Raw genomic sequence first — 25,029 nt, 5'->3', positions numbered from 1 at the left:
CATAAGAGGCGGCTGTCCAGAAGCAGCCAGCCGCGGCAGCAGAGCGGTGAGGGCAGCAAGTGGGCAGCTGGGAGGGTGATGGAGACCACCCGCCTGCCAGCCTGCTCGGACAATGGGCTCTGCCCAGCCACCTAACCACTTACCCAGATGACGGGAGGCAAGGGGGCCAAAGGGGGCAAGGGGGCCAAAGCCAGACTTTGTCTGGGGCACCAGTAATCCATGGCCCAGCCCTGCAAACAGCTCTTTTTCAATTAATTAGAAAAGGACCATGTTTGAGAAATCACTTTGCACAAGAGGCTGTTTCCAGGAGTAGATGCCCAGATTTTAGGATTAGTGGGATCTGGGAACTACAGTGTTGGTGACGTTTTGGTGAATATTGTGCTTTGAAGATGATGTTTCTTCTACCTTCTGATACTTATTCTGTCTCCTTAAGAGAGAGAGAGAGAGAGCAAAGAACAATAACAACAACAACAACAACAACAACAACAACAGACAATAGTAGTTACTCTTTTACAATATTTATCTGTTTTGCATTTCTGAAGGAGCCTGCAGTGAGGCACAACATTTAAATATAATTTACAGTAAGTTTTAGATTTTAAACGAAATTATAGATAGAATGGTTCATGCAATCCCCTCCTTTCAACAGGGAAGCCAATTCAGCAGAGTTTTCCTAACAACAACAAACAACAAACTATTGCTTCTTAATAAGCAAACATCCTGTTAGTCAGACCTTCTTCTTAAGTCAACTCATAGGCTGCCTTCTCACATATCCAGTGATGGATCGTTTCCGAATGACATCCTGTTTCGCTATAGACATACCAAGAGGACAGGTAGGCACATTCCTCCTGATTCCTGACATTTCTGAGGTAAAACCTAAAGGGAGACAAATGACACCTAATGAGGTTGTGCATCTGTGAAATTTATTCTCTATAAATTCAACATGTAAATGTTTAATCACAATAACAATATCACAAAAGTTTCAATCACTGCTTTGATTGTTGGGATTTATGCTTTCTGAATAGAAGGCAAAGTTCTGAACCTCTTGAGTGAGGTGATAGAATTCTCTGTTGCTGCAATGCTGAGACCAGAAGCGGATCCAGAAGAAAATTACAAGGGGTTCAACAGGAATTCCCCCCCCCTAAAAGATTCCCCCCACCCCCATATAAAAACATTGGGGCTTGGATTTTCTCTCTTTTGCAAATGCACTATGCCAGTGAGTGTCAAGCTCAAATCTGGTGGTGGGCCAGATTAGATTCTGATGCACCTCTGGGGAGCCACACATAGCCTTGCGCCCACCTCACACCACCTATCTTCCCCCTCCTCTCTGCTCTTTCTCTCATTCTCTCCCCGCCGAATTCACAACTTTTTACACTAAAACTCACTCAGGGAAAGCTTGATTTATTTTATTTTTGGAAGAAATTCTAAACATAGCTCCCAATATAAGATTTTGCATGGACAATCCTACCACTCTTCTTCTCTCCCTTAACAGAGATGTTGCTAGGTATTTTAGAGATCCAGGGCTTGGGCTCACAGCTTCCTCACATTTTGATAAATAAACCATTTCATGCTTTCTTAAAGATATCCAACACTCTCCTCCCTCCCCACTAGCTTGCTTCACAGCTAAAAATGAATCTTTTTCTCCTGCATCAGATTTCTCCTGCAATCAATATGCATACAATTGAGAAGCAGTGTGGTACAGTGATTAGAGTGTTAAGAAAAGGATTGGGGGAATGTGGTCCCCACTCAGTCATGAAACTCACTGTGGGACTTTAGCTGAGACACTCTCTCTCCCCACTCCAAATCTGCCTCACAGGATTGTTGTGAGGATAAAAGTAGGGAGGAAGAAATGGAGGTGTGCATTCACATATCAGCCAAATTTACCCCAAAGTCCCTGAGAGCTAACTCATATACACACACAACACACATTCTGTTCTTCCTCCAAAGAGGTCAGAGTAATGTACAGGTTAATATGATATGTGGTAGCATGTAGTAGTTAGCTGTAATCTAGGACATGCAGCATAAAACCCTCTTTGTAAGTATGATGACAGTCTCTTTTAGGCACAATTTGATGCTATCCCTAGTTTTGGACTGAAATTTCATGTCGGATGTTGGACTATAGCTTGATTTGATTCTGAATGCTGGAACAGTTTTGGAGACAAGACTGATTATTCTCAGAGGCAAGATGTAACTTGTTAAACAAAGAAAACCCCAAACATACCATGACATTGAAAGGTACTTTTTACTGCAAGGTACTTCATTAGTCCCAAACCATTGGCCACTTCTGTCCTTATATATTCCAATCCAAAAATTTGTTTGTTGGAAAGTGTTCTGTACCTTAATTGTGAGAGAATGGAAGGTAAGATTAATCTCTTCTTTGTTGTTGTAATTAAAAACACAGGGAGGGAAAGAAAAACATTTTTTCAATAACTGACACATGGATTGCCTGTTATGAACTATATCACTGAATAAGAGAATAATACATTGTGAAAGAATATAAACTATTGTATGTATATTTTATAATCTGCCAGGGAGTGGCAATATTCTATTGTGATTCCATGAAGATTGTAATAAAATACAATCAATCAATCAATCAATCAATCATAATTCAGTCTCACAGAAGGATTTCCAGAAATGATACTTTTGATTGTTCTGCTTCATATGCACTTCATCATGATGCCAGCCAATCACATGCTTTAGCATAGTTTCATATTCATGGAATCTCACATAAAACCCCTTCAGAAAGTAAATATATAATAAATATATTTATTCCTTGTCCAAGCTGTGTTCCTAGAGTTTGGGTAATCTTAATTCTTAGAGAATATTAACTTGAATATTAACTTGAAAACACAGGGAGCTCTTTTTCCTTTGAAAGACTGATAGCTAATTGTATTTTAAAGAGACACGCTTAATCCAGGAATTTCAATTTGTGACTTCTGAGGATGTGGATAAACTCCTTGGAGGTGTTCAGCCTACCACTTGTCCTTTGAATCCATGCCCAACGTGGCTTATAACATCTAGCAGGGAGGCCTAGTTGGCATCATAAATGCCTCCCTTAGGTAGGGCAGCATGCCTCCATGTTTGAAGGCGGCAATTGTGAGATTCTTTGCTTAAGAAGCCAGCCCTAGAGCCCTCAGTGATGGATAATTATAGGCCAGTCTCTCAACCAGGGGTGTAGCAAGGTTGGAGTGGGCCCAGAGACAAGATTTTAAAATGCCCCCCCCCACTGAAGTAAAATTTATATAGATTTATATAGATATATAACCTTTGTGCCACAATAGAACATCATCCTAAATGATTTTTAAAAGGTTTTGTAAATTGTGGACGATGCAAGTCATTTAATGGTACTAGAGAAAGACATACTGTTCTGGTAGCACCAGGTCTTAACATTTACATCAATTTCGGATGAATACAACTGAAGGAAGCCTGGGCGGGTGCACGACTGGGTGAGTCAGTCTTGTGACTTGCCTCTGGGGCCCCCCCAAGGAAGTGGGCCCCCAGACAACTGTCTCCACTTGCCCTGTTATAGTTACACCCCTGCTCTCAACCTCCCTTGAGTGGTTTAGATAATTGAGACGGTGGTGGCTGATCAATTTCCAGTTTTGGAAGATACTGATTATCTAGATCAATTTCCAACTGGCTTTAGAGCAGGCTATGGGGTGGAGACAGCTTTGGTCGGCCTGTTGGATGATCTCTACCAGGGAATGGACAGAAGGAATGTGACTGATGGTTCTTTTGGACCTTTATGCAGCTTTCAATACTATCAACCATGGTATCCTTCTGGGGGATTTGGGAATAGGTAGCACTGCTTTGCAGTGGTTCTGTTTCTATCTCTCTGGCAGATTCCAGATAGTGTCGCTCAGAGATAGTTGCTCTCTGAAATGATAGCTGTATGGTGTCTCTCAGGGCTCCATCCTATCTCCAATGCATTTTAACATCTACATGAAACCGCTGAGTGAGATCATCAGGAGATTTGGAGCAAGTTGCTATTAATATGCCAATGAAATCATCTTTAGGAAATGGCATACCCCCCCTAAATACCTGCCTACAAGTAGTAACAGACTGGGTGAAGGATAATAAATTGAAGCTGAATCCAAGCAAGACAGAGGTACTCATGGTAAGGGGTATTACTTAGAGTGGCACAATAGATCTTCCCTTTCTGGATGGAGTTGCACTCCCCCCAAAGGAACAGGTACATAGCTTGGGAGTCCTTCTGGACCCAGGTCTCACTCTGGTTTCTTAGATTGAGGCTATGGCCAGGAGCAGTTGTTATCAACTTTGGTTGATATGACAGCTGCATCCATTCCTTGAAGAAAGTGATCTCAGGACTGTGGTGCACTCTCTGGTAACCTCTATGCTTGACTACTGCAGTTGCTCTCCATGTGGCTGCCTTTGTATGTCGTTCAGAAACTTCAGTTGGTTCAAAATGCAGCAGCTAGATTGGTCTCCGGGGTGTCTCGGAGAGATCATCTTATGCCTGTTTTAAAGCAATTTCATTGGCTACCAATAGGTTTCTGGGCAAAATACAAAGAGCTGGTGATAACCTTTAAAGCCCTAAATGGATTAGAACTGGGTTCCCTTGGAGAACTCCTTCTTCTGCATGATCTCTACCCAGGGGCGTACCAAGGTTGGAGTGGGCCCAGAGATGAGATTTTAAAATGGGCCCCTCATTGCTTGCTATCATCTATCTATCTATCTATCTATCTATCTATCTATCTATCTATCCATCCATACACACACACACACTTCACAATAGATAATGCACTCACCCTCACCACTCCAGTATGAATATGGCAAATAGTTATAAACATAACTATATAGTTATAAACATAACTATATAGTTATAAACATAACTATATAGTTATAAACATAACTATATAGTTATAAACATAACTATATAGTTATAAACATAACTATATAGTTATAAATATAACTATATTTATATAGTTATATAGTTCACTGCCAGAACTATGATCTCAGGGGGAAAACACTGTTGAACTAATGATGAAGTACCAAATTTGTTTCTGGTTGATTATACAGCTTTGTTCTATCTATCTATCTATCTATCTATCTATCTATCTATCTATCTGCTGCAGCTAATGCATATCCCAGAAAGGCTCCTGCCACTGAGTCTTCCCTAAGCACCAGAGCGCGCGCGTGTGTGTGTGTGTGTGCGTGTGTGTGTGTGTTCTAGTTGCTATAGGATATTGAGGCTACTCCCTTGGAGACAGGGAAAGAAATGTCAAAGAGGGCTTCACAGACTGAGCAGGTATTGCGAAGAATGCTGTTTAATGCAGGGACCAGCACCCATCACGTTTGCTGCAGGGCGTCTAGGGGGGTCAGCGCAAGAGGAAAATGTCCCATCCATATCCAGGAAGGCTTCCCTCTCACCATCAAAGAGCTTTCAAAGTCGTAGATCCAGTCGGCTACTCGATGCCTTTGGCAAACAGGAAGCCGTCAGTTGCCCTTTCCCTCTCCCCACCTCCTAGGTCCAAAGGCCAGGCTGGTTTAGCTTCATCCTCTCTTTCTTTCCCCAGCCTCCTTGTTTTCCATCAGGCACATTTCAAGCCATTTTTTGGCTTCAAATCTCAATGTCTGGTAGGACTTGTTTCCTGAAATCTAATGCGTATGGAAGCAGCAGGGGTTGGGAGGGGGGCAGAGGAGAGAGATGGCCGCGACACCCACTATCACCTACCTATACCTATCCCAATATTTTGGGGTAATGGAGGGAAGTGACCTTTGACTACAGCAAAAGCAGCAGCTGCTGCTGCTCCACAAGAGTTGGTGCTATTAACTTGAGCAGAGCAATGACAGCAGGAGGCAACGGTAACTTGCAAAACGTTTCACCACTCTCCTAGCTTTGGACCTGCCTCCTTCTCTCTCTCCCTTCCTCTCGCAAGTCAGCCAGGATGAAGGGGAGCTTCATGAAGAGGAGCCACCATGCAGAACCAGGGCGGAGCAAGCCACAGTCAAGATGGCGAATTAGTTCGATCGTTAGTTCGATCACCATGCAGAACCAGGGCAGAGCAAGCCACAGTCAAGATGGCGTGTTAGTTCAATCGCTCTCTCTGTCTCAGCCCATTTATTAGACCTGGCCTTGAGAGTTGGGCAGCTGCACTTGCTAATTTGAACTGAGATTAAAAGAAAATGTCCAAGAAAGAGCCGAAACGAAAAAGAAAAGGAATTAGAGCCTTCCTGGATGATTTGAAGCCAGCTGATATGCCCCCCCCCTTCACAATGTAGAGGAGGAAGATGATGAAGAGATCCAAGAAGAAGCTCAACCAGAGTTACAAAAACAAGAAAAGCCTTTGGATACTCCCGGGCAAACACTGGAACTACAATCAACTGAACACCTGATAAGGCAGCTTAATAAAGAAATGCAAGTGGAATGGAGTAAATCGTTTACAACGTCAAGATCTGGCAAGTATAACTGATCAAATTAACAAGCAATTAAGGACCTTGCAATGCAAATCTCTGATATCGGACAAACAGCTAGCAGCACCTTTGATTTGGCTAATAAGAATGCCCTAGAATTATCTACCACTCAGAAAAAGGTGGAGGAGCTAAGAGAGGATATGGTCTTTCTCCAAGATCTCCAATTGCTCTTCAAGGAACCTGAACCGCGGGAGAAGGAAGGGTCCCAAGGGAGGGACAAGGAGAGGACAAAGCGCAAGCCCATTGAGCATAATTGGGCCAATTGGGTGTCGGGGTACACAATCTACATGAGCGTCTGACTGCAGAAATACCCAGAGAGGGGCCCAGCGCTCGTCAAATACTTTGACATCATCCACAGAGCCTTTATGGACTTTGCGGGTAATGCCTGGGAACGCTACGATCAGGCGTTCCGCGAGCGCGCCTCCAACAATGCAGGGATATCTTGGGAACGACAACACCCCGAACTATGGCTCCAGATTATGACGCCCGCCAGGCCTCTTGTGGGCGAGCGCGCCGACAGCAGGCACCTCATTTCCAAAACTCCGGCAGCGTCAGCGGCTTCAGTCGCGGGCGCCCAGGGGGTTCAAGGGCCCCTGGTGTGCTGGGAGTTTAACAAGGCCGGGAAGTGCACGCGCTCCCCGTGCAAGTACCGGCATGACTGTGGTTTCTGCGGCAGGCGGCATGCTGGCCTCTACTGCCAAAAGGCCAAAGCCATCAGAGGAAAAGGGGGAGCTTACAACCCTGGGGGGGGGGAGGGCCCAGCAGCCGCTGCTGGAAAAGGGCCCCAGCCCAATTAGAATCCCGGCACTCTGGAGGATTTTGCGCGACTACCCCAAAAGGGAGCACGTACGCTACATAGAAGCAGGTTTTATTGAGGGATTTCGGATACCATGCCAATCCAAGCGGGTCCATAGCTTCGCCCGCAACCTAAAATCCGTGGAGGGAATGGAGCACATAGTAGCTAAAAAGATTGCCAAGGAGGTGTTGCTGGGTAGGGTGCTAGGCCCTTTTACCAGGCTGCCGCTGCCGACGTTGCGTGTATCCCCTTTAGGCGTGGTTCCTAAGAATGCGCCGGGTGAGTATAGGCTCATCCACCACCTGTCCTATCCAAGAGGCAACTCGGTCAACGATGGCATACCGGCGGAGCTCTGCTCGGTCCGGTATACATCGTTTGATGAGGCCGTGGCCATGATCAGGGGCTGCGGGCCGCGGGCCTTGATGGCAAAGTGCGACATTGAGTCCGCCTTCCGCCTGCTGCCCGTACACCCTGATGACATTGACCTATTGGGCTTCGCCTTTAAAGGAGGATACTACATCAATAGAGCCCTCCCCATGGGCTGCTCGGTCTCCTGCGCGGCCTTTGAAGCTTTCAGCACCATGCTGGAATGGGTGCTGCGCCGGGAGGCGGGGCTCGGCTCCTCCGCTCACTTTCTAGATGATTTTATTTTTGGAGGAAGGGAGAGCTCTGGCCAATGCCTACACTTGCTGCATATGTTCAGGGCACTCTGCAGTGACCTGGGTGTGCCTTTGGCAAAGGACAAGGCAGAGGGCCCTACCACGAAACTCACATTTTTAGGGATAGAACTGGACACGGTGGGGCAGTTCTCCCGCCTTCCCGAGGACAAACTTGGGACACTGAGGGAGCTGCTCAGGGAATGTAAAGGGGCCAAGAAGGTCACGCTACGCAAGTTACAGTCGCTGGTGGGCCACCTTAACTTCGCCTGCAGAGTTGTAGCTCCTGGCCGTCTGTTTTTACGGCGTCTGTGTGACGCCATGTTAGGGTGCAATTGACCCCACTTCCTCATCAGGGTGACCGCCGCCATGAGAGATGATATGGGGCTCTGGCTTACATTCTTAGAGTCATTCAATGGGGTGTCCTTCTGGCGGTCCTCCCAGCTACTCGAGGCCGATTTTCAGGTGCAGTCCGATGCAGCTGGGGGCCTCGGTTTCGGCCTGTACCTGAGAGGGCGCTGGTGCGCAGAGCGGTGGCCGAGCGATTGGGCCGCGCTTGGTATCACAAGGGATCTTACGTTCCTTGAGCTCTTCCCTATAGTGGTGGCGGCGCACATTTGGGCTGAGTCCTTCAGGGACTCAGTGGTGCGGTTTTGGTGGGATAACATGGCCGTGGTCCAGATCGTCAACAGCCAGACATCCAAGTCTCAGAGGGTGATGGGGTTGGTGCGAGCCCTGGTCTTAACATGCCTTTGTCACAACACGCTCTTCACTGCCCAGCATGTTCCCGGGGTCCAGAACGAGGTGGCAGATGCCCTGTCTCGCTTCCAGATGCAGCGCTTCCAGATGCTGGCCCCCGGAGCCGCCAAGGAGCCCAAGCAGGTGCCCGAATGGTTGTGGAACCTTGGGATGTAGAGGCGTTTAGGGCCATCCAAGCTTCTATAGCGCCCAGGACACGAGTTGCCTACGACAAAAGGGTCAGGGCTTTCCTACAGTTTAGATCCCAGGTAGGATTGGTCCATGTGTGGCCAGTGCCACCCGAGCAGCTTATGCAATACCTGGTGCACCTTCGCGCCCAGGGGCTGGCGGTGAGCACCATGGCCGGCCACCTTGCCGCGCTGGCGTTCTTCCTTAAGTCTAGGGGCCTCCCCGACCATTCCGGGGACTTCAGGGTCTGGCGCATGCTGGAAGGATGGGCAAGGGAGACGCCCACGCAGCCGGATCAACGTAGGCTGGTCACCCCGGAGGAGCTGCAGCTGGCCTTGCAACAACTAGCTGGGGTTTGTTCGTCCCCGTATGAGGAGGCCTTGTTCCGGGCGGCAGCCCTGGTCGCCTTCTTTGGAGCCTTCAGGGTGGGGGAGATGTTCCCCAGGGGCAGGCGCGGCCCCGCGGGCAGGGTACTCCAATTTAGCCATCTCATCATAGGTGACTCCAGAGTAGTGCTCCACCTGCGGTTTTCAAAAACTGATCAAAGGGGCAGGGGTCAGAGGGTAGTGCTGCACGCTGCGGGCAATCCGAGCTTTTGCCCTGTGCGTGCGCTGGGGGCCTACACAGCAGCCAGGGAAGTGGCTATGGGATGCCTCTGTCGATGCCGATGGGCACCATGTTACCCAATTTCAATTTTGGGCGGTTATGAGGAAGGCTTTTGTGGTGGCCGGGGTGCCCACACAGAGCTTGGCCCCCCACTCTTTTCGGATTGGGGTGGCCTCCACCGCCGCGCGCATGGGTTACAAGGGCCCGGAATTACGGTGGCTGGGCAGGTGGCGGTCTGGGGCCTACCACATACGCCCCCCAACCCCCCCTGACTGTCTTCTCATAGCCATCACTAGCATGTTTATGTGTGCCACTCACCACACTTTCTCCTCTTGCACAGGGCCTCAGCCAACGGGACCGCGGGCGGCCAGGCAGCGCGCCACAGTCCTCATACTGGGCCATTCCTTCATTTTCTGGGCGCACAAGTGGGCCCAGAGCACCAACCCCGGAACCCAGCTTGTTTAGGGGCGTTGGGCCACGGTGGAGTGGCTAGGCCAGAGGGGCATGCGGAGGGCCCAGTTCCTGCCGATGCTGCGGGAGTACCTGGATGGGAATCCGGCACCGGATGTCCTGCTGCTGCATTTTGGAGGCAACGACCTGGTGGACCAGTCTGGCATTTCACTATCAAGGCAGATTGTCCAGGACCTGTCGGTCATCCTCTCCTGGTGCCCTGGGCTGGTGGTCATTTGGTCTGACATCACCCAGAGGAGAGTCTGGAGGGGGGCGTTAAAGCTGAGCAAGGTAGACAGGGCTAGGCGCGGAGTGAACGCGGCCGTGGCATGCTTTATCGCCACTGAAGGGGGAGGGTGATTCCGCACGATGACATTGTGTTCTCGCTCCCCCAGCTGTTTAGGGGTGACAGTGTGCACTTGTCCCCCCGGGGTATGAGGTATTTCCTAGATGATTTGCGGCTGGGGCTGGCAACAGTGCTGTTTGGCATGTGGGGTGGCGGGGCGTCAAGCTAGGCTGGGGCCCGCTGTGGCGGGCACAGTGCGGAGGTGAACGGCTAATGCGGTGCGGCACCTTAGGTAAGCTTTTAGCTGTAAAAAGGAGGAGGGGTGGATCCCTTGAGGCTTGACAGATCAGGGATGCCGCCTTGCTCCTACTTCTCTGCAACCGACACCCTTCCGTATGGCTTTACAGCGTCGGGCGGGTGGCGTCTATTGCAGAGACCTGACCTTAGGTCGGTGACGAAGGGTGCCCCCTTCTGGGAGGGGGGCCGCCTGGAGCCAAGGTGTCTGCGCAATGAGCCTTTAGGATGGGGCCGCCACGTGGTGGACGCCCCATTCGGGACCGCACTGTTGCTGCAGTGAATGCCAACCCCAGCTGCCGTGCCCTGCAGGCACTGTTTAAAACTTGTACCCCTAATAAAGTGGCCAATTCCTCCATAATGCTTTGGTGTCTGTGTCTCCTTGGGTCTGGGTGCAAGCCAGCCGCTCGCAGCCTCTCTAGGCTGCGCGGCTTGTTTGCCCCAGCCCCACCTCCGGGAGCACGTGGCACTGGGAGCTGGCTCCCATTGGCCACGGCTCGGACCCAGAGGTGGGGCTAGCAGCAGTGAGCCAGCAGCAGGCCTGCGCCGGCTCAGTCCTTCTTCCGATCGTGCACCCTCCCTCCTTCCCTCTGGCATAGGTTGGGCTTTGCTGGTCGCCGTTTGGGGCCGGGCAGGAATTTTTTGGGTATACGCTTGATTGGCCTTAGCGTGCACCTTTTTTCGCCTGCCTCAATCTATGCCAGTTACTAGCAATGTCTGTCTGCGGGATTAGATTAGTTAGCCGGGTAAATAGAGTGTGGTCACTTTTGCCCGGGGGTTGGCGGGCACAATGCGGAGGTGAACGGCTAATGCGGTGTGGCACCTTAGGTAAGCTTTTAGCTGTAAAAAGGAGGAGGGGCTGATCTCTTGAGGCTTGACAGATCAGGGATGCTGCCTTGCTCCTACCTCTCTGCAACCGACACCCTTCCGTATGGCTTTACAGCGTCCGTATGGCTTTACCCTTCGTCGCTTATTGAGATCATTGAGAGAGGTCCGTCTCCGTATGCCGCCAGCTCAACTGGCGGTGACTCAGGAGTGGGCCTTTTCTGTAGTAGCTCCTAGGCTGTGGAATGCCCTCCCTATAGACATTCTGGAGAAATGATTGTGGAGAAAGATTCTTCCAACATTGGGAGTGGATTCGATACCATACTGAATCATACTGACATGGTATAGAATAGGAATGGTAGGTGGGGACGGGGCTTACCTTAAATGAATAGCTGACTTCTGTGAAGAAAGATGATGCCTTCCAGTAGCTGCAGTGGTAGCAATTCAAAACACTGCCTTTCCCTCCATCTTCTCCGCCTAGAGTGCACAGGACAGGAAGCAACGTCATGATGCTGCTCCCTTTCCCAGTGCATTGTAAGGCGGTATCAGGAAAGGAAAGATATTATTTTGTAACATTGCTGCTGCAGCTGCCAGAAAGGTAAGCCTCTCTCACCCCACCCACCCCTCAGCATCCTGCTGCGTCAAGCCAATAAGGATGATTGGCTCAATGCAATACTGGCCACCCTCTGCATCATTTGCATGATGCAAAAATGGCCAGGATTGCTAATCCACAGCCCTGTTAATTACCTGTACACTAAAAATGAAAGAAAAAATAATCTAGGGAGGCACATACCCAGTTTCTGCTCTTCTCTTGAGGGATCAAAAGGGTGGAATTCCATGAGGAACAAAAATTCTTACTTTCCTGCCAAGTCTTCTTGCCTGTTGAAATATAGTAGCATGTGGCACCAAATAAATGCCAACTGGTGGGACAGAGTGTGCACTTCAGATCTAGAAGAGAAAACAGTGATCATTCTACTTAACAGGAGCATTTTGCTATCTGTTGTGCATTGCCTTGACACCAAAATAGCATATTTATGTTGTGGTAAATCAGAGCTGAACACTGGCCTTTCATCAGCACAATCCCTACACCATGTGCAAAAAATTTAACCAAATCCATTTGAATTTTAATCAAATTTAAATTGATTCAACTTGAAACAGCTTGCACAGAATGGGATTTCTTCGAACTGAATTCACTCAGATTCAATCTGAATTCAATTCGAGTTTAGGCAAATTTGAATCAATTCAAACAAATCCCATTCTGTGCAAGGAGTTTTGGGTGGAATCAATCCGGTCGATTTTTTGCACATCCCTAATAGGGTGTAGAATATGCACAAATGAACAATGTGAAGCAGGCATTTTCCTAGTTAAATGAGGTCAAGGAATGTGTACAACATAACAAGAGTATTTTATATATCACCCCTGTGTCTTTGCATATTCTCCATTTCGCCATTATGCTCATTCGACAGTGTATGAAATGCAAAATATTTAAACTGTTATAATTTCATCTGTTTATTAATTATTTTTATTATTGCCACCTGACATTTTCCACAGAGCGATGAAAACAGAAACCCTGTGGAACTGCAAAAAAGAGTGAGATTATCAGCTCTACAGTCTTTCTCTGCAGTCTCAGCAGGTGCAGATTGGGAGGAGGGCACCATTTTTGTTGCTCTTTCCTCCCTCCATGGCGCTTTCCAGATTACCCTCTGCAACGTTGTCGCTATGGATCCACTAAGTGTGCTTCCGCACTTCCTGTGTTGTGACACCGCAGTGGCTGCACTGACAGCAAGGGCTGTTCACATATCTGATGCCTTCCTTTGGATTTTATTACTTCGTCATAGTGCAACAACATCGGAACTCAGTTGCAGAAAAGTAGCTGTTTCTTCCGTTGTGGGAGGTCTGCCCCATCACAATGTGGTGTTGTATTGATGTTCCACATTGCGGTGCGATGCTTTCCCCTCATCGTCATTATCAAATGTTTTTGCTTCCTCCTCTTTTATTGCTTTCTCTTTAGCTCTTGGAAGGATCATCTTTTGAGGGGAGGAACATAGGAACATAGGAAACTGCCATATAATGAGTCAGACCATTGGTCTATCTAGCTCAGTATTGTCTTTACAGACTGGCAGCGGCTCCTCCAAGGTTGCAGGCAGGAATCTCTCTCAGCCCTATCTTGGAGAAGCCAGGGAGGGAACTTGAAACCTTCTGCTCTTCCCAGAGCGGCTTCATCCCCTGAGGGGAAGATCTTGCAGTGCTCACACATGAAGTCTCCCATTCATATGCAACCAGGGCAGACCCTGCTTAGCTATGGGGACAAGTCATGCTTGCTACCACAAGACCAGCTCTCCACTCCAAGAAAAAAATAGCTCTTCAAAAGACCCCTGAACAAGTCAAGAGATTCTTTCTAAACCTTTGGAAAGAAAAACCTGTGTAATTTAACCAGCTAAGGGTTTATTGATTTCTGATTCCCCACTCCTTTTAGGAGATTTTTTTAAAAAATTATCTGCACAGAATCATGTGCTATGGCCCAATCTCCTTTTTATTTGCTTTGTGGTTTGGGTTTTGCGTTTTGCCAATTGTACGTTGATCTCGCAGACTATATTTCAGTGAAATATAAATTCCATTCCCTTCCGACAGCAGGAACAATCACTGCATTCCATTCCCTTCCGACAGCAGGAACAATCGCTGAGTACCCAGAATGTTGGGGGCAATATTCTAAATCATTGTAAAACCGCTTAGAGAGCTCCGGCTATAGAGCGGTATATAAATGTAAGTGCTATTGCTATTGCTATTGCATTTGCATGGCCTTTTAAATTGAGGGATTGTGAATTGTTCTGAGCAGAGAATTTATCTTATGCTCGGTCCCTTGGGGCATAAAACTGTTTTGGAATGTCCCTCCATTCAGGACATGGCTTATAGGTTCCCCCTCTCTCTGTTAAGAGAACTGATTTAGAAAGAGTGCTAAGAATGCCCTCTTTCCTAGCATACCATTGACAGTTTGGGGGTGGGCTCAGGCTTCTCGGGGAGGAATCTCTTCAATATCTAAAGAAAGATCCAACTAAGTTAGTGGTCTATTTGTGTGCGGAATTATTGCTAGTTGGAAATTAATGTTTAAGAAGAGAATTTTTCAACCGAGGTGCATTTGTATTCCTATTACTGAGTGAGTGTGCATTGTTGGTGATTTGGAAAGGGGTATACCCATTGAAAGAGCTTCCAGTTCCTTAAAAAAAAAAAAAAGACTTTAAAATCATGCTAGTTCTAGTTATTCAAATAGTGATTATTGCAATAAATGGCAAACAGTTACTGCTGAAGGCAAGTGTCTTTCTCTGTGGGTGTGGTAAGGCTCTTGGGAAATCAGACTTTCAGGAATGCAGAACCTCTTCTCAATTACACTGCGTTAAAATCTGACTTTGTTTAGGAAGACATTGGCCAAAACTGGGTGGGAGGAGGGAGCGGAGAACAGGATTCAACAGGGATATGTGAACAGAACTTCTTGGGGAAAATGTCGCAATGGAGGGCAATGTATGATGGCCTGCCCTGCCCTACTATGTCATCAAAAATGATTTTGACTGTGGTTTGACAAGTGTTGCAGCTTACACCACTTTTTACCAGTGTAAAGCGCGTGATCTGAAAAGTGCCCAGATGGAATTTTTCACACCAAGAATCTGTCCCTGAGGGCTGTACAGATTCAAGCAACAGCCTGCCTATCTCACCTCTTAGGGTTCTGATCTCAAGCCATGCAGATATTCTGAGGCAGCCTCCAGTAAACATCTAACTGTCTCCAGTAAACAATGCCATGGAGAAGCACTCTATTTTGATTGCCTTAGGCAGTGTCCACATTATCAGAAAAACCAATGCAAGAGGAAGCAGAAGAAAGGTTAGTTCAGCACAGGGTGGCTCAGTTTGGTCTTGTGATTCCTCTTGGCATTGTGTCTTTGCACATCCAGGGTGTGGCATTTACAGCATATAATAGATTGCATCTGCAGCGCCCCCAGGCATACATAATACCACCAATGAACAACTTGCTAGTGGTTTTGCATAAACGCAGATGGAGACCTAGTAGATTGTGACAAAAATCTGACAATTTCTCTTTTACCACACCTCTGCTCTTTATATTTTTGGCTGAAGAGGTTTTGCATTTGTCTCCTTATGTTCAAACCTACATGATGGGTCAAAGTAGAAGAGACAAAGTCCTCTCACCACTGTTTGTGTCCACTTTCTCTCCTTCCAGGCACAAATTTGCTTTAATGTGTAAGATTTTCCTTGATGAATTCATTTTCAGATCTTCCCAAGCCAACTGGAGGTCTCTGTGCTGTACCTGCAAGTCCATGGTAACCTGGATAACTGAAGTTAGGCAAAAAGTTGCTTAGCTGCAATGTCAGAGCAAACCTTGTGCAGTTTTTAAACCCTTTTAAGCAAGAACAAGAAGTGCAGAATGGAAACACATTAAGAAATTTGGCACCACTTTTCATGGTTTAAATAAGGATTGTTGACTTACAGAACTATAAAAAGCAAGTACTCTCTCTCCCATTTGATGCTACAGGAATTCTTTAACATTCATTCAGATATTTATATCTTGAGCCCATTCTCACAACTGAATGAGAGGGCTTGAGGGTGGGCAGTGGGGAAGGCAGCAGAAGCTCACTTTCCCCCAGATGAGCAACCGGCCCCCAGAAATCCCGACAATGCACCGTGCAAGTGCCAATGCTGACAGCATCAATTCAACGGGGTAAAGGAAGCGCTCATGCTCCACTGACCTCGTTTAAGAGCCCGGCTTCTTAGCTGGGCTTGCTGCCGAGGCCCCGCCGGAGTAACTTGGCTCCCGGTCATTCTCATGGGCAGCCAAGCCGGGGTTTAGCTGCCCTAGCCCAGTTTTGGATGTTCGTGAGAGTAGCCTCATAGTGTTCATGGCTTGCAGTTCAGTGATCAGAATGTAACTTTTGCATTCGATTATCTCAAATGTTTACAATATTTGTAATGTTTACAATAAACAAACCGCCTTGGGGTTATCTTTTTAACGAAAGGCGGTATATAAATGCAAAAATAAAAATAAATTAAATAAATAAATATTAACCTGAACTGAAAATGAAGAATAGGTTTTAGACCATTAGGGGATGTGAAGATGGTTTGGTGGGAAGCAGGACTTAAAGTCATCTCCAGCTTTGATTAAAATATAAGCAGAGCAAGAACCTTTGGGTCATGATGCTGGCCTTTCATTGGAGTTGAGCATTATGAACCTGCCTGATTCAGTTTCTGAGCTGTGCTTGAATATTAATGCTTGGCAGCATCGCTAGTTGCTTTTAATGTTCTGTTTTGAGTTGAACTCTTTATTGACAGAACTGGTTGATGTATCTTTGGAAGCTGTTGTTACGGATGCTTTTTAGCTTGTGCAATTGAGGATGTCAAGAGGATTCTTGGAAATCTGAGGCTGACCACCTGCTTGTTCAACCCTCCCCCATTCTAGCTAGTTAAGGCAACCAGAGGAGAATTGGCCAAACGAGTGAAGAGAGTGATTTAATGCAGATCTACCATATGAATCACTGAAAGGGGCCCTCTATGCAAGGTCAAAATAAGGTGATAATTTGTCTCAGCTCTAGTTAGAAGCAAAGCTGAACAAAAATTACTCTTGCATTTTTTGGTTTGCGTCAGATTCACATTTTGACAAATATTTCTCCTATTTGGAAGGGCTTCCATATTTTTATTTGGCTTACTGTATATGTGAATCAGCCCAATCACAGAGAACATCTCCATGCTCACACCAGTTTCCACCAGGAGCATCATTTTCTAGCAGTTGAGGTTTAGTGACACCAAACTGACCAATTAGAGATGTAATAATACTTACACTTAATACCCAGCACTAGCAGGCCTACCAGTAACAGTAAACACAGAATTAATGCAACCAATGCACAAATGCGCCATCTAAAGGATGATGTGGGAATATCTGAAAACAAACAAACAAACAAGAATTGAAATAAGGAAGTGCAAGCTTTGATCCAGGGGCAAAGGAAGACAAATGTCTCCTGGCAAAGCCTCCTCTGAGGGCTCCCCAAGGCCAGTCCCCCCAACAGCACCCAAGAAGCCTGGCAGTCTGTTCCCCGCCCCCCTTGATTGCACTCTCCCCATCAAGCAATGCAATTTCATATCTCCCCACCCGGCTTTTTCCCCACCCTCTCCCCCACTTGCAGGGAAGATGGTATCTCCCAGCATGCTGCCTTTGTTTGTGGAAGAGTGTCACTTGCTCTCAGGTGGAGCTGTGAAAAGCTGCTGTTGCTGAGGGGGAGGAAGGCGAGAGGATGGCAGTGTGTGGGGGCTGAGCTGCAGGTTCGTGGGAGGTGGGAGAGATGCAAGACATCGGGTGCAAAGAGGCGCGGGATCCCACCCAACCTCTTTCAGTCAGAACAGCTCTCTAGCGAGTGCTGAAGCTTCTCTGCTCAAATCCCCCAAATAGGTTTAGGGAACCACCTCGACCCCATACTGGGAGAATGCCCCCTTTGGATGTGCACAAGTGTTCACAATGCGGTTGAGTGGGGGGTGAGAAAGCAGCAGAGGTATAGAAAGAGTGGAATCAAGAAAACACAGGGTTAAACGGAGTGTGTGGAGGGGAGGGGGACTGCGCACGTGCACTGATGAAGGGGTTTCCACCACACTAAACAAAGGAGCTCTCAGAAGCCATATAAATGCCCACTTTATGGCTTAAAGCTTCTACAGTACATTAGATCTACTTAATTCAGTAAATTATCAGATTGTCAAATTGGGGTCCACAGATGTTGTTGGATTAAAACTCCCACCTCCCACCAGCCCGAAGGCCATTGTAGCTGTGGATGATGGGAATTGTAGGTCCAACAATAATTGGAGACCCAGTTTGACAATCTCTGGGTCAGATATAATTTTTTATCCATTTCTGAATTTGGCATGTGTTCTTTACTCATATCACTGGGCTGGGCGCAATAAACTTGGTTCAAATTCTAAAACTAAGCATAAGCACCCCACATGTTTTAAATGGCACCCCCACCTCTGAGCTTCAGGCTGCCATTCAAAAATGGCTGTTGTTGCCTGTTTAAATAAGAAAGATCCACTTTTAATTTTAGAAAAAGGGGGAAATCTAAGCAGAGATCTCATGCCATTTTTACTTTCCCCCACTCCCAGACACTCCCCTGATCCCCAGATCGTCCTTTCACTGGTCCTTCATGGTTTCAGAGACAGAAGGGGCAGTGGGTAAAGAAATATGTGGTGATTCTCTTTATTTAGACGGGAGAGAGCAACTGGCCCTATCCATCCCTAGAACAGCATCCCTGCAGTGCCTGTTGCCACTGTTGAAAAGCAGTATATAAATATACCGCAAGGGGCCCATTTTAAAATCTCATCTCCGGGCCCACTCCAACCTTGGTATGCCCCTGCTTTGATCCTTCAGTTTTGCAATCTTCAGATTGTTTCTGCCTTCTTGTTTAATATCATTTGGTTATGGGATGTCCAGTGCAGAGATATTTGAATGGAGCAGTTTCCACCAACTCTCATTGCAGGTAAGACAGAAGCATGAGCAACACTTAGCTGATATCAACTTACCCTGAAAGGGTTCTTTGCACTGCAACTCTTTTGGTTTCAATGGCTCTGTGAATACAAGGAAATATAAAACTTAACATTTGCAAATGTATACACTGCTTGGAATATGCAAGTTATTTATCTCCAAGACTGACCTTTGGGAGAGATGGCCAATAGGAAATCAGCAGAACAGAACAAATTATATCCTAACATTTCCTGTAGAACAGCAATGAGGACTAAAATCTTCTCCCCAACAGTAATCACCTTCCCAGTTATTGCAATACTTTATTTGTGCATGGGGAGATCAATATAGCTCTTACTATGGGGACTACTAATGGAATTGTAAAAGTTTTATTTAAAGTGTACTTTTTATAATATAAAAAGTAATATTTTTAATAATGTAAGAACCACAAAATGTTCTTAAATTGCTCCCCCCACGTGCTACAATTTAAACTTGAATTTAAACTTTGCATGATCCTTTCTTTAAATCTTTCCTTCCTCCACTTGCCCTCCAAAACTTGGTTTCCTTCAGAAATGATGCCTGTGTGTTTAGTCGACAATCAGTACAGTCATCCCTCGCCAACCACTAGGGTTCCATTCTGGCAAAACCGTTTTGTTGGCAAATTTGTAGTTGGTGAGGCATTAAAGTATATGGGAAACAGGGGTTTAAGGGAACCCTGACCGCAAAAAGACCTACAAATAAAGGGGGAAATACAAAAAAATTGTATTGTAAATGTAAACAAAATGTTAAGAGAGAAATAAAAAACAAAAAACACCCTCACAAAAATCTTGTAATATTGTCAAGAATCACCAAAAAGAATGAGCAGATCAAACCTCTGGAAAATTTAAATTGGCAAGGAGCAGCAAGGTCAGCAAGGGTCACCAAGAGGAATGAGCAGATCAAACCTCTGAACCCCCCAAAATCGCTGAACACCCCCCCCCCAAATCACTGAAAAACTTTGCCAACTGTGGATATTTGGGTTGCAATTGGCAAGACCTGTCACAATTTCCTATTCGCATATACTCAAAACCTCGGTTGATAAAACTGTGGTTGAGAAGGGATGACTGTATATCAGTGGTGAGAGATCCTAGTTTTAAACTTCAGAAAGTTTCATGACATCATGGGCTTGTAATGATCTATTGGAACAGTGGCGGTGGGAGGGGGACCTCGCAGTGGGTGAGCCTCATGGCGAGGGTGGTCCAGGTGCCAAAATCATCTAGGTGTGCCACTGCTTGCATTTGCACCCTACCATCGGTCTCTGCACCCCACGGTGCCTGTGTTCAGTTCATTGCTTGCCCCGAGCTTGAGCCAGCCAGAGAGAAGGACCCCAGCTAGAGCAGGTGGCTGTGAAAAACAGCTTTCCTCTTTCGCTCCCCCACAGGCTTCTTTCCCCTTCCCAGGGCTATGTGCTTTAAGCAAATCACCCTCCTTTCACATTCTATCTCCCTATTACCCCCTCAGTAAAGGAACTCTTCATTTTCAAGGCACGTGTCTACTCTCTTTTCTCCATTCCAACATACCCACACTGTGACCAACTTTCCCAAAGTACTTTAAGGTTAATATAACTATTGGCTGGTCTGCACCCATTTGAAGCTAATTCCCCTCACTTAGAGCAAAGCACGGCCATGGAGGGTAGTAACTACCATGCTTCCACACAGACCTGTTAACAACATAGACATCTATAAAATCATGCAGGAGTACTTTTTGAGGTAAACAAGAAACACCTGTTCAGCTTTGCATATCTGATATACACATCACAGATTTATCAACAAAAGGCACAACCCATTCAGAAACATATTTGCCTCAATATGGCCTAGAGCCTTTGGACTCAGGCAGTATGTAAATAAAATAAAATAAAATGAATGAATGATGAATAAATAAATAAATAAATAAATATTGGGCTTAATGAATAGATAAATTCTTCTATATTTATCTGTTTTTAACATTTACATCCCACTCTTCCTGAAAGGCTCAGAGTGGCTTACCATATTCTTTAGCATGAATAATTCTGTCCCCAAAGGGCTCACAATATTTTTTAAAAAGCAAACAAACATTGGGGGGGGGGTTTCAGAGGGGGGGTCCAGAGTGTACTTCATCCTCCCCAGGCCTATGGAGGGGCCTTGCTGCTTGCCTCATGCTCTGCTGCAGCCTGACGACAATGGCAAAAACACCCAAATTAGCCCATTGGAGAAATCAAAGTCAGCAATGAAGCACATTATAACAAAATAATCAAGTTAGCCTGCTTATTCTATTGTCCAATCAAAACCCCTTCTTTCATACCTAAGTTATAGCCACCAGTTTACAAAAGAACATAGATAACGTACCTTTCACTTCAACAGTATGAAGTTCATGGACATTTTCTAGTCCATGAGATTTGTGAAAATTCAGCTGTGCATATTCTATTTCCTCTGTCATAGCTGAAGAGAAAAAATTTGCAAGTGAACTAAGAACCATAAAACATTCTGGTCCTTAGGAAGTTTTAGGAAGTTTTGAAATAAACACATCGCAGAGAAGGTTCCCTTTTTAACAAGTGAGCACAGAAACAGAGCAGACAGAAATATTGTAACATTGTGGTCTGACACCATTTCCTAAGCACAGTCATAGGGCATAATTAAGCATTACTAACTGACAGCATAAAAATGAAAATGGGCTGGAATTGCTCTTGATTTGGTCAATAGAAGCAACAATGCAGTCAAGACTCCAGCAGATGGCAAGGGGGAGGGTTAAAGCTTTCCACTGAAAATTGTCCCTTCCCCTGAGGCAGCTATTTGCCCCTGAAGGAGCTATTTACTGCCAAAAAAAAAAAAAAAATCTGGTAGCAAATGAGATTTTCAATACAAACCATGAATCCACTCTCATTTGCTACCAATGAATCTACACTCAGAACACCTCAGAAACAACAGAACCTTGTACCCCATGGGTTAGAAACCCATGGGGGCGGTTGGCACCCTATTTGCACTACACCACCTCTCGCTCGGGATCACTCCAGCACCCCCCAAGTGCAGTTATGGGGCTGCTGAAACCTCCATTATACCTTATGAGGAAAAATCTTAATGCATAAACTTTAACAGATCACCAAAAATCAGCCCTCTGCCCAAATCCTTTGAAAAAATTCTGGTAGCTTCCATGCCCCCCTTGGGCACTACCACCAACCTCACACCACTCTAGCCCACCCCTTTCCACCCAACGTGAAGCAATACACCTCCATTATACCTTATGGGGGGAACCTTAAAGATGCGTAAACTTCAACAATTCACCAAAAATCAGCCCTTTGCCCAACCCCTCTGCAATTTGGGTGGTAGCCTCCACCATTAGGCACTACCACACCACACCACTGTTCTGCACAATATCCTGCCCCAAAGACACTAAAACTTCAACAATTCACCAAAAATCAGCCCTTTGCTCAATCCCTCTGCAATTTGGGTGGTAGTCTCCACCCATTAGGCACTCCCACCCCACCCCACCCCACTCTTTTGGTCCTAGGGCCCACTTTCTTGATCTGAATCAATTCTGATTTGGATTTGGATTTGGATTAATTTGAATCCGAATCAAATCTGGGGTGATTTGGATGGGTCAGATTCGGATGCAAAAATGAATTGGGGGTGTAACGATTCAGATCCGAATCAAAACACCAAAAATCAAAATTGCACACCCCTGCTCTAGGGGAGTGTACATAAGACAATTTTAGTTCAAAGCCCCATTCATTTTCAGGACTTGATTTTATATTGGGCTTATTTGAGCTCTAGGCTGTTCAGCTCAGGATGCATAGATAATTCTTTGACCCACAGACAATGTTTTGTCACTAATAGCAAAGCATCATTTGGAGGCCCCACCATGGGTAAAACAAAGTTGGCAGCCAAAAGAAGGAGTGCTGCTCTTGCCAGTGGCAAATCTCCCCCTCACTCAGCTCAAAATGCCCCTCAATTTTATTGCCTACAGGTGGACCAGAGAAATGAGGGGGGGGGCATTTTATTCCTCAAATGACTGTAACATCTCCTGCACATTGTAATTCTGTCATACACGCACTAGTCTCTTTAGAAATAAGGAAATGACAAAGTTGTGAAATCAAAGCAGCACATGATGACAATTCAGGATTCTTGGCAGAATTGTGTCACTGCAGAGTAATATTTGTGCTAGAGGCTACAAACAGCCAATGTGTGCTGAACATCATGTTTTTATCATCCTTTTGTAAGAGCTAAGCTTGGCATGTGATTAGCTTTCTTGCCCACCTAAGAAGAACTCTGAATATTCTATCTACTACCACGTAATGGTGCAGCGGGGAAGTAACTTGCCTAGGGAGCAAGAGGTTGCTGGCTTGAATAGGAAGATTCTGAAAGGCATCATCTCATGCTGCAGATGGCAATGATACACCCCTCCTGTATTCTACCCAAAAAACCCACTGGCTCTTTGGTCTCCAGGAGTCAACACCGACTCAACGGCACAACTTTACCTCTACCACCATTACCTTTCTGACCCAAAGTTCCAATAAGCATAAGTACCGCAAAGACACTTGCCGTTTGCCTTGCAGCTTCTTCCAATTTGATTGTTTTAATACATTTATTCATACTGGAAATTTTAATTCACGTTTTTGTGCATGATTTCATTTGCTGCTGTTTTTGGAACCATATATATATATATCAGAAACACAAGATCTGTGATGAAAGAACATTAGGGGACTTTGAATCAAATCAGTAAAATGAAGCAATGAGAATATGGAGGGAGGGAGGAGAGGGCACCAGGAAAAATTGGTAAAGTTCATCAAAGCAAACCTCCCACTCACATTCCTAGACATTTCATATCCAGGATGGCACTTTCAGATGCGTAACCAGGGTGAGGCAGGCAGGGCACGTGCCCTAGGCACCAGCTGAAGGGGGCGCAAAATGCCTGCCATGCCATGCCCCCAAGCAACACAATTAAAAAAAAAATTAAACCCCCCCAATTCAATCCCAGCAAGCGCCACCAGGTGGGCCCGCTGCTCACCACTGCCGCCGTACCACAGCCCGCACCCCCACACACTCATGCAGGGCGAGTCGCGAGATCTCTGAATCCTGGCGCTTGGCTCCGGTGGGTGGGCGTTCTCCCATTGGCTTGTGGAGAGCATGGGCGGCACCCCGGTGCCGGAATCAGCACATGCCTGCACGCACAAGACGGCCACGTGGGTAAGAGAGACAGAGACTAGGAGCTTGCTGTGGTCGGTACGTGCTATCAGTGTTTGTGTCCTCTCTGTAGGAAAACTTAACCTGCTGCTATGTCGCTGCTTTGAGTCTTCTTTCTCTTCCCCACCTCCCTCCAAGGAGCCCAGGGGGCATATATGCTCCTCTCCCTCACCCCATTATTGTTATTGGAACTGTCTTTTAGTCAGGGCGCAAAGTGGTGGCTTGCTCTTGGTCAGCTAGTGAACTTTATGAGTGGGAGAAGAGGATTTTCAGCTGTAGTCCATCCTCCTCCCCCCTGCCTCCCGTCCCTCCCTCCCTTCTGCTGCTGCCGCCGGGGCAGCTTTTGTGTTTCTTCAGGGCGGTGAGAGAAGGAGAAGCAGGCTGCGGGACTTCTACTTCTGAGTAAACAAGCACTGGCAGGGGCTGTATGGCTGCAACCCTGTGCACATTTCCTTGGAGCAACCCGCGGGGCTCAATGGGGCTTGCTTTTGAGTAGAAGTGCTCAGTCGGGCTGCACAAGGAATGGAGAAGTTAGTTGCTCTGTGCTTGCTCAAGGTGCCTTGCAACCTGAGAAAGAAAGTCCAGGGTCCTGTGCAAGTGGAGGGAGGGAGGAGGAGGAGGAAGCATTTGTGCTTTTGTTTTTTATTCTATTTGTCCTTGTGGAGGAGGGAAACCTCTCACCTCCTTCCCTTCAATCACCCCTGAGGGTTCCTCCTCCCTCCCCCGGACCCCGACCTCCTTTTTTTGATGGCAACATCGCTTCTCTCCCTCTCCCCCCTGTGTTTTTCTTCCACAGGGAGCCTCGGTCCCATCCCCTCTTCACTGCTGCTGCTGCTTTCCTGGCGCTTTCTCTCTGTCCTGAGGCAGGAACGAGTATAGAGCCCCTGGTGGCGCAGTGGTAAAACTGCCGCCCTGTAACAAGTTCGATCCTGACCAGGGGCTCAAGGTTGACTCAGCCTTCCATCCTTCCGAGGTCGGTAAAATGAGTACCCAGAATGTTGGGGGGCAATATGCTAAATCATTGTAAACCGCTTAGAGAGCTCCGGCTATAGAGCGGTGTATAAATG

At 46.6% G+C, this 25,029-nt stretch overlaps 1 protein-coding gene across 1 annotated transcript; it reads right to left on the bottom strand.

The window, feature by feature from the left end:
* Positions 1–502: 502 nt before the first annotated feature.
* Positions 503–24,777, bottom strand: LOC128347177 (C-type lectin domain family 12 member A-like). The gene is made up of 9 exons (XM_053301428.1): positions 24,698–24,777; positions 23,787–23,940; positions 21,131–21,223; positions 18,830–18,874; positions 17,109–17,207; positions 15,467–15,610; positions 12,066–12,220; positions 2,219–2,334; positions 503–873 (listed from the first exon to the last, which is right to left on the bottom strand). The coding sequence occupies exons 2-9, from the start codon at positions 23,905–23,907 to the stop codon at positions 738–740; spliced, it is 909 nt and encodes a 302-aa protein (XP_053157403.1). The 5' UTR covers positions 23,908–23,940; positions 24,698–24,777; the 3' UTR covers positions 503–737.
* Positions 24,778–25,029: the final 252 nt, after the last annotated feature.

The sequence above is a fragment of the Hemicordylus capensis genome, chromosome 2 (assembly GCF_027244095.1).
Source record: "Hemicordylus capensis ecotype Gifberg chromosome 2, rHemCap1.1.pri, whole genome shotgun sequence".
Classification (NCBI taxonomy): domain Eukaryota; kingdom Metazoa; phylum Chordata; class Lepidosauria; order Squamata; family Cordylidae; genus Hemicordylus; species Hemicordylus capensis.
This window is presented reverse-complemented; position numbering and strand designations above follow the sequence as displayed.

What these genes read in the sequence shown, in the direction of transcription:
- LOC128347177 (XM_053301428.1), bottom strand. Translation starts at nt 23,907, where the DNA reads ATGCTCTCCACAAGCCAATGGGAGAACGCCCACCCACCGGAGCCAAGC. An exon ending in GCTAGTGCTGGGTATTAAGT is followed by an intron (nt 15,611 to 17,108) that starts GTAAGTATTATT and finishes GCCTAACTTCAG; the next exon opens with TTATCCAGGTTACCATGGAC. An exon ending in AAGTACCTTTCAATGTCATG is followed by an intron (nt 874 to 2,218) that starts GTATGTTTGGGG and finishes GTCTCCCTTTAG; the next exon opens with GTTTTACCTCAGAAATGTCA.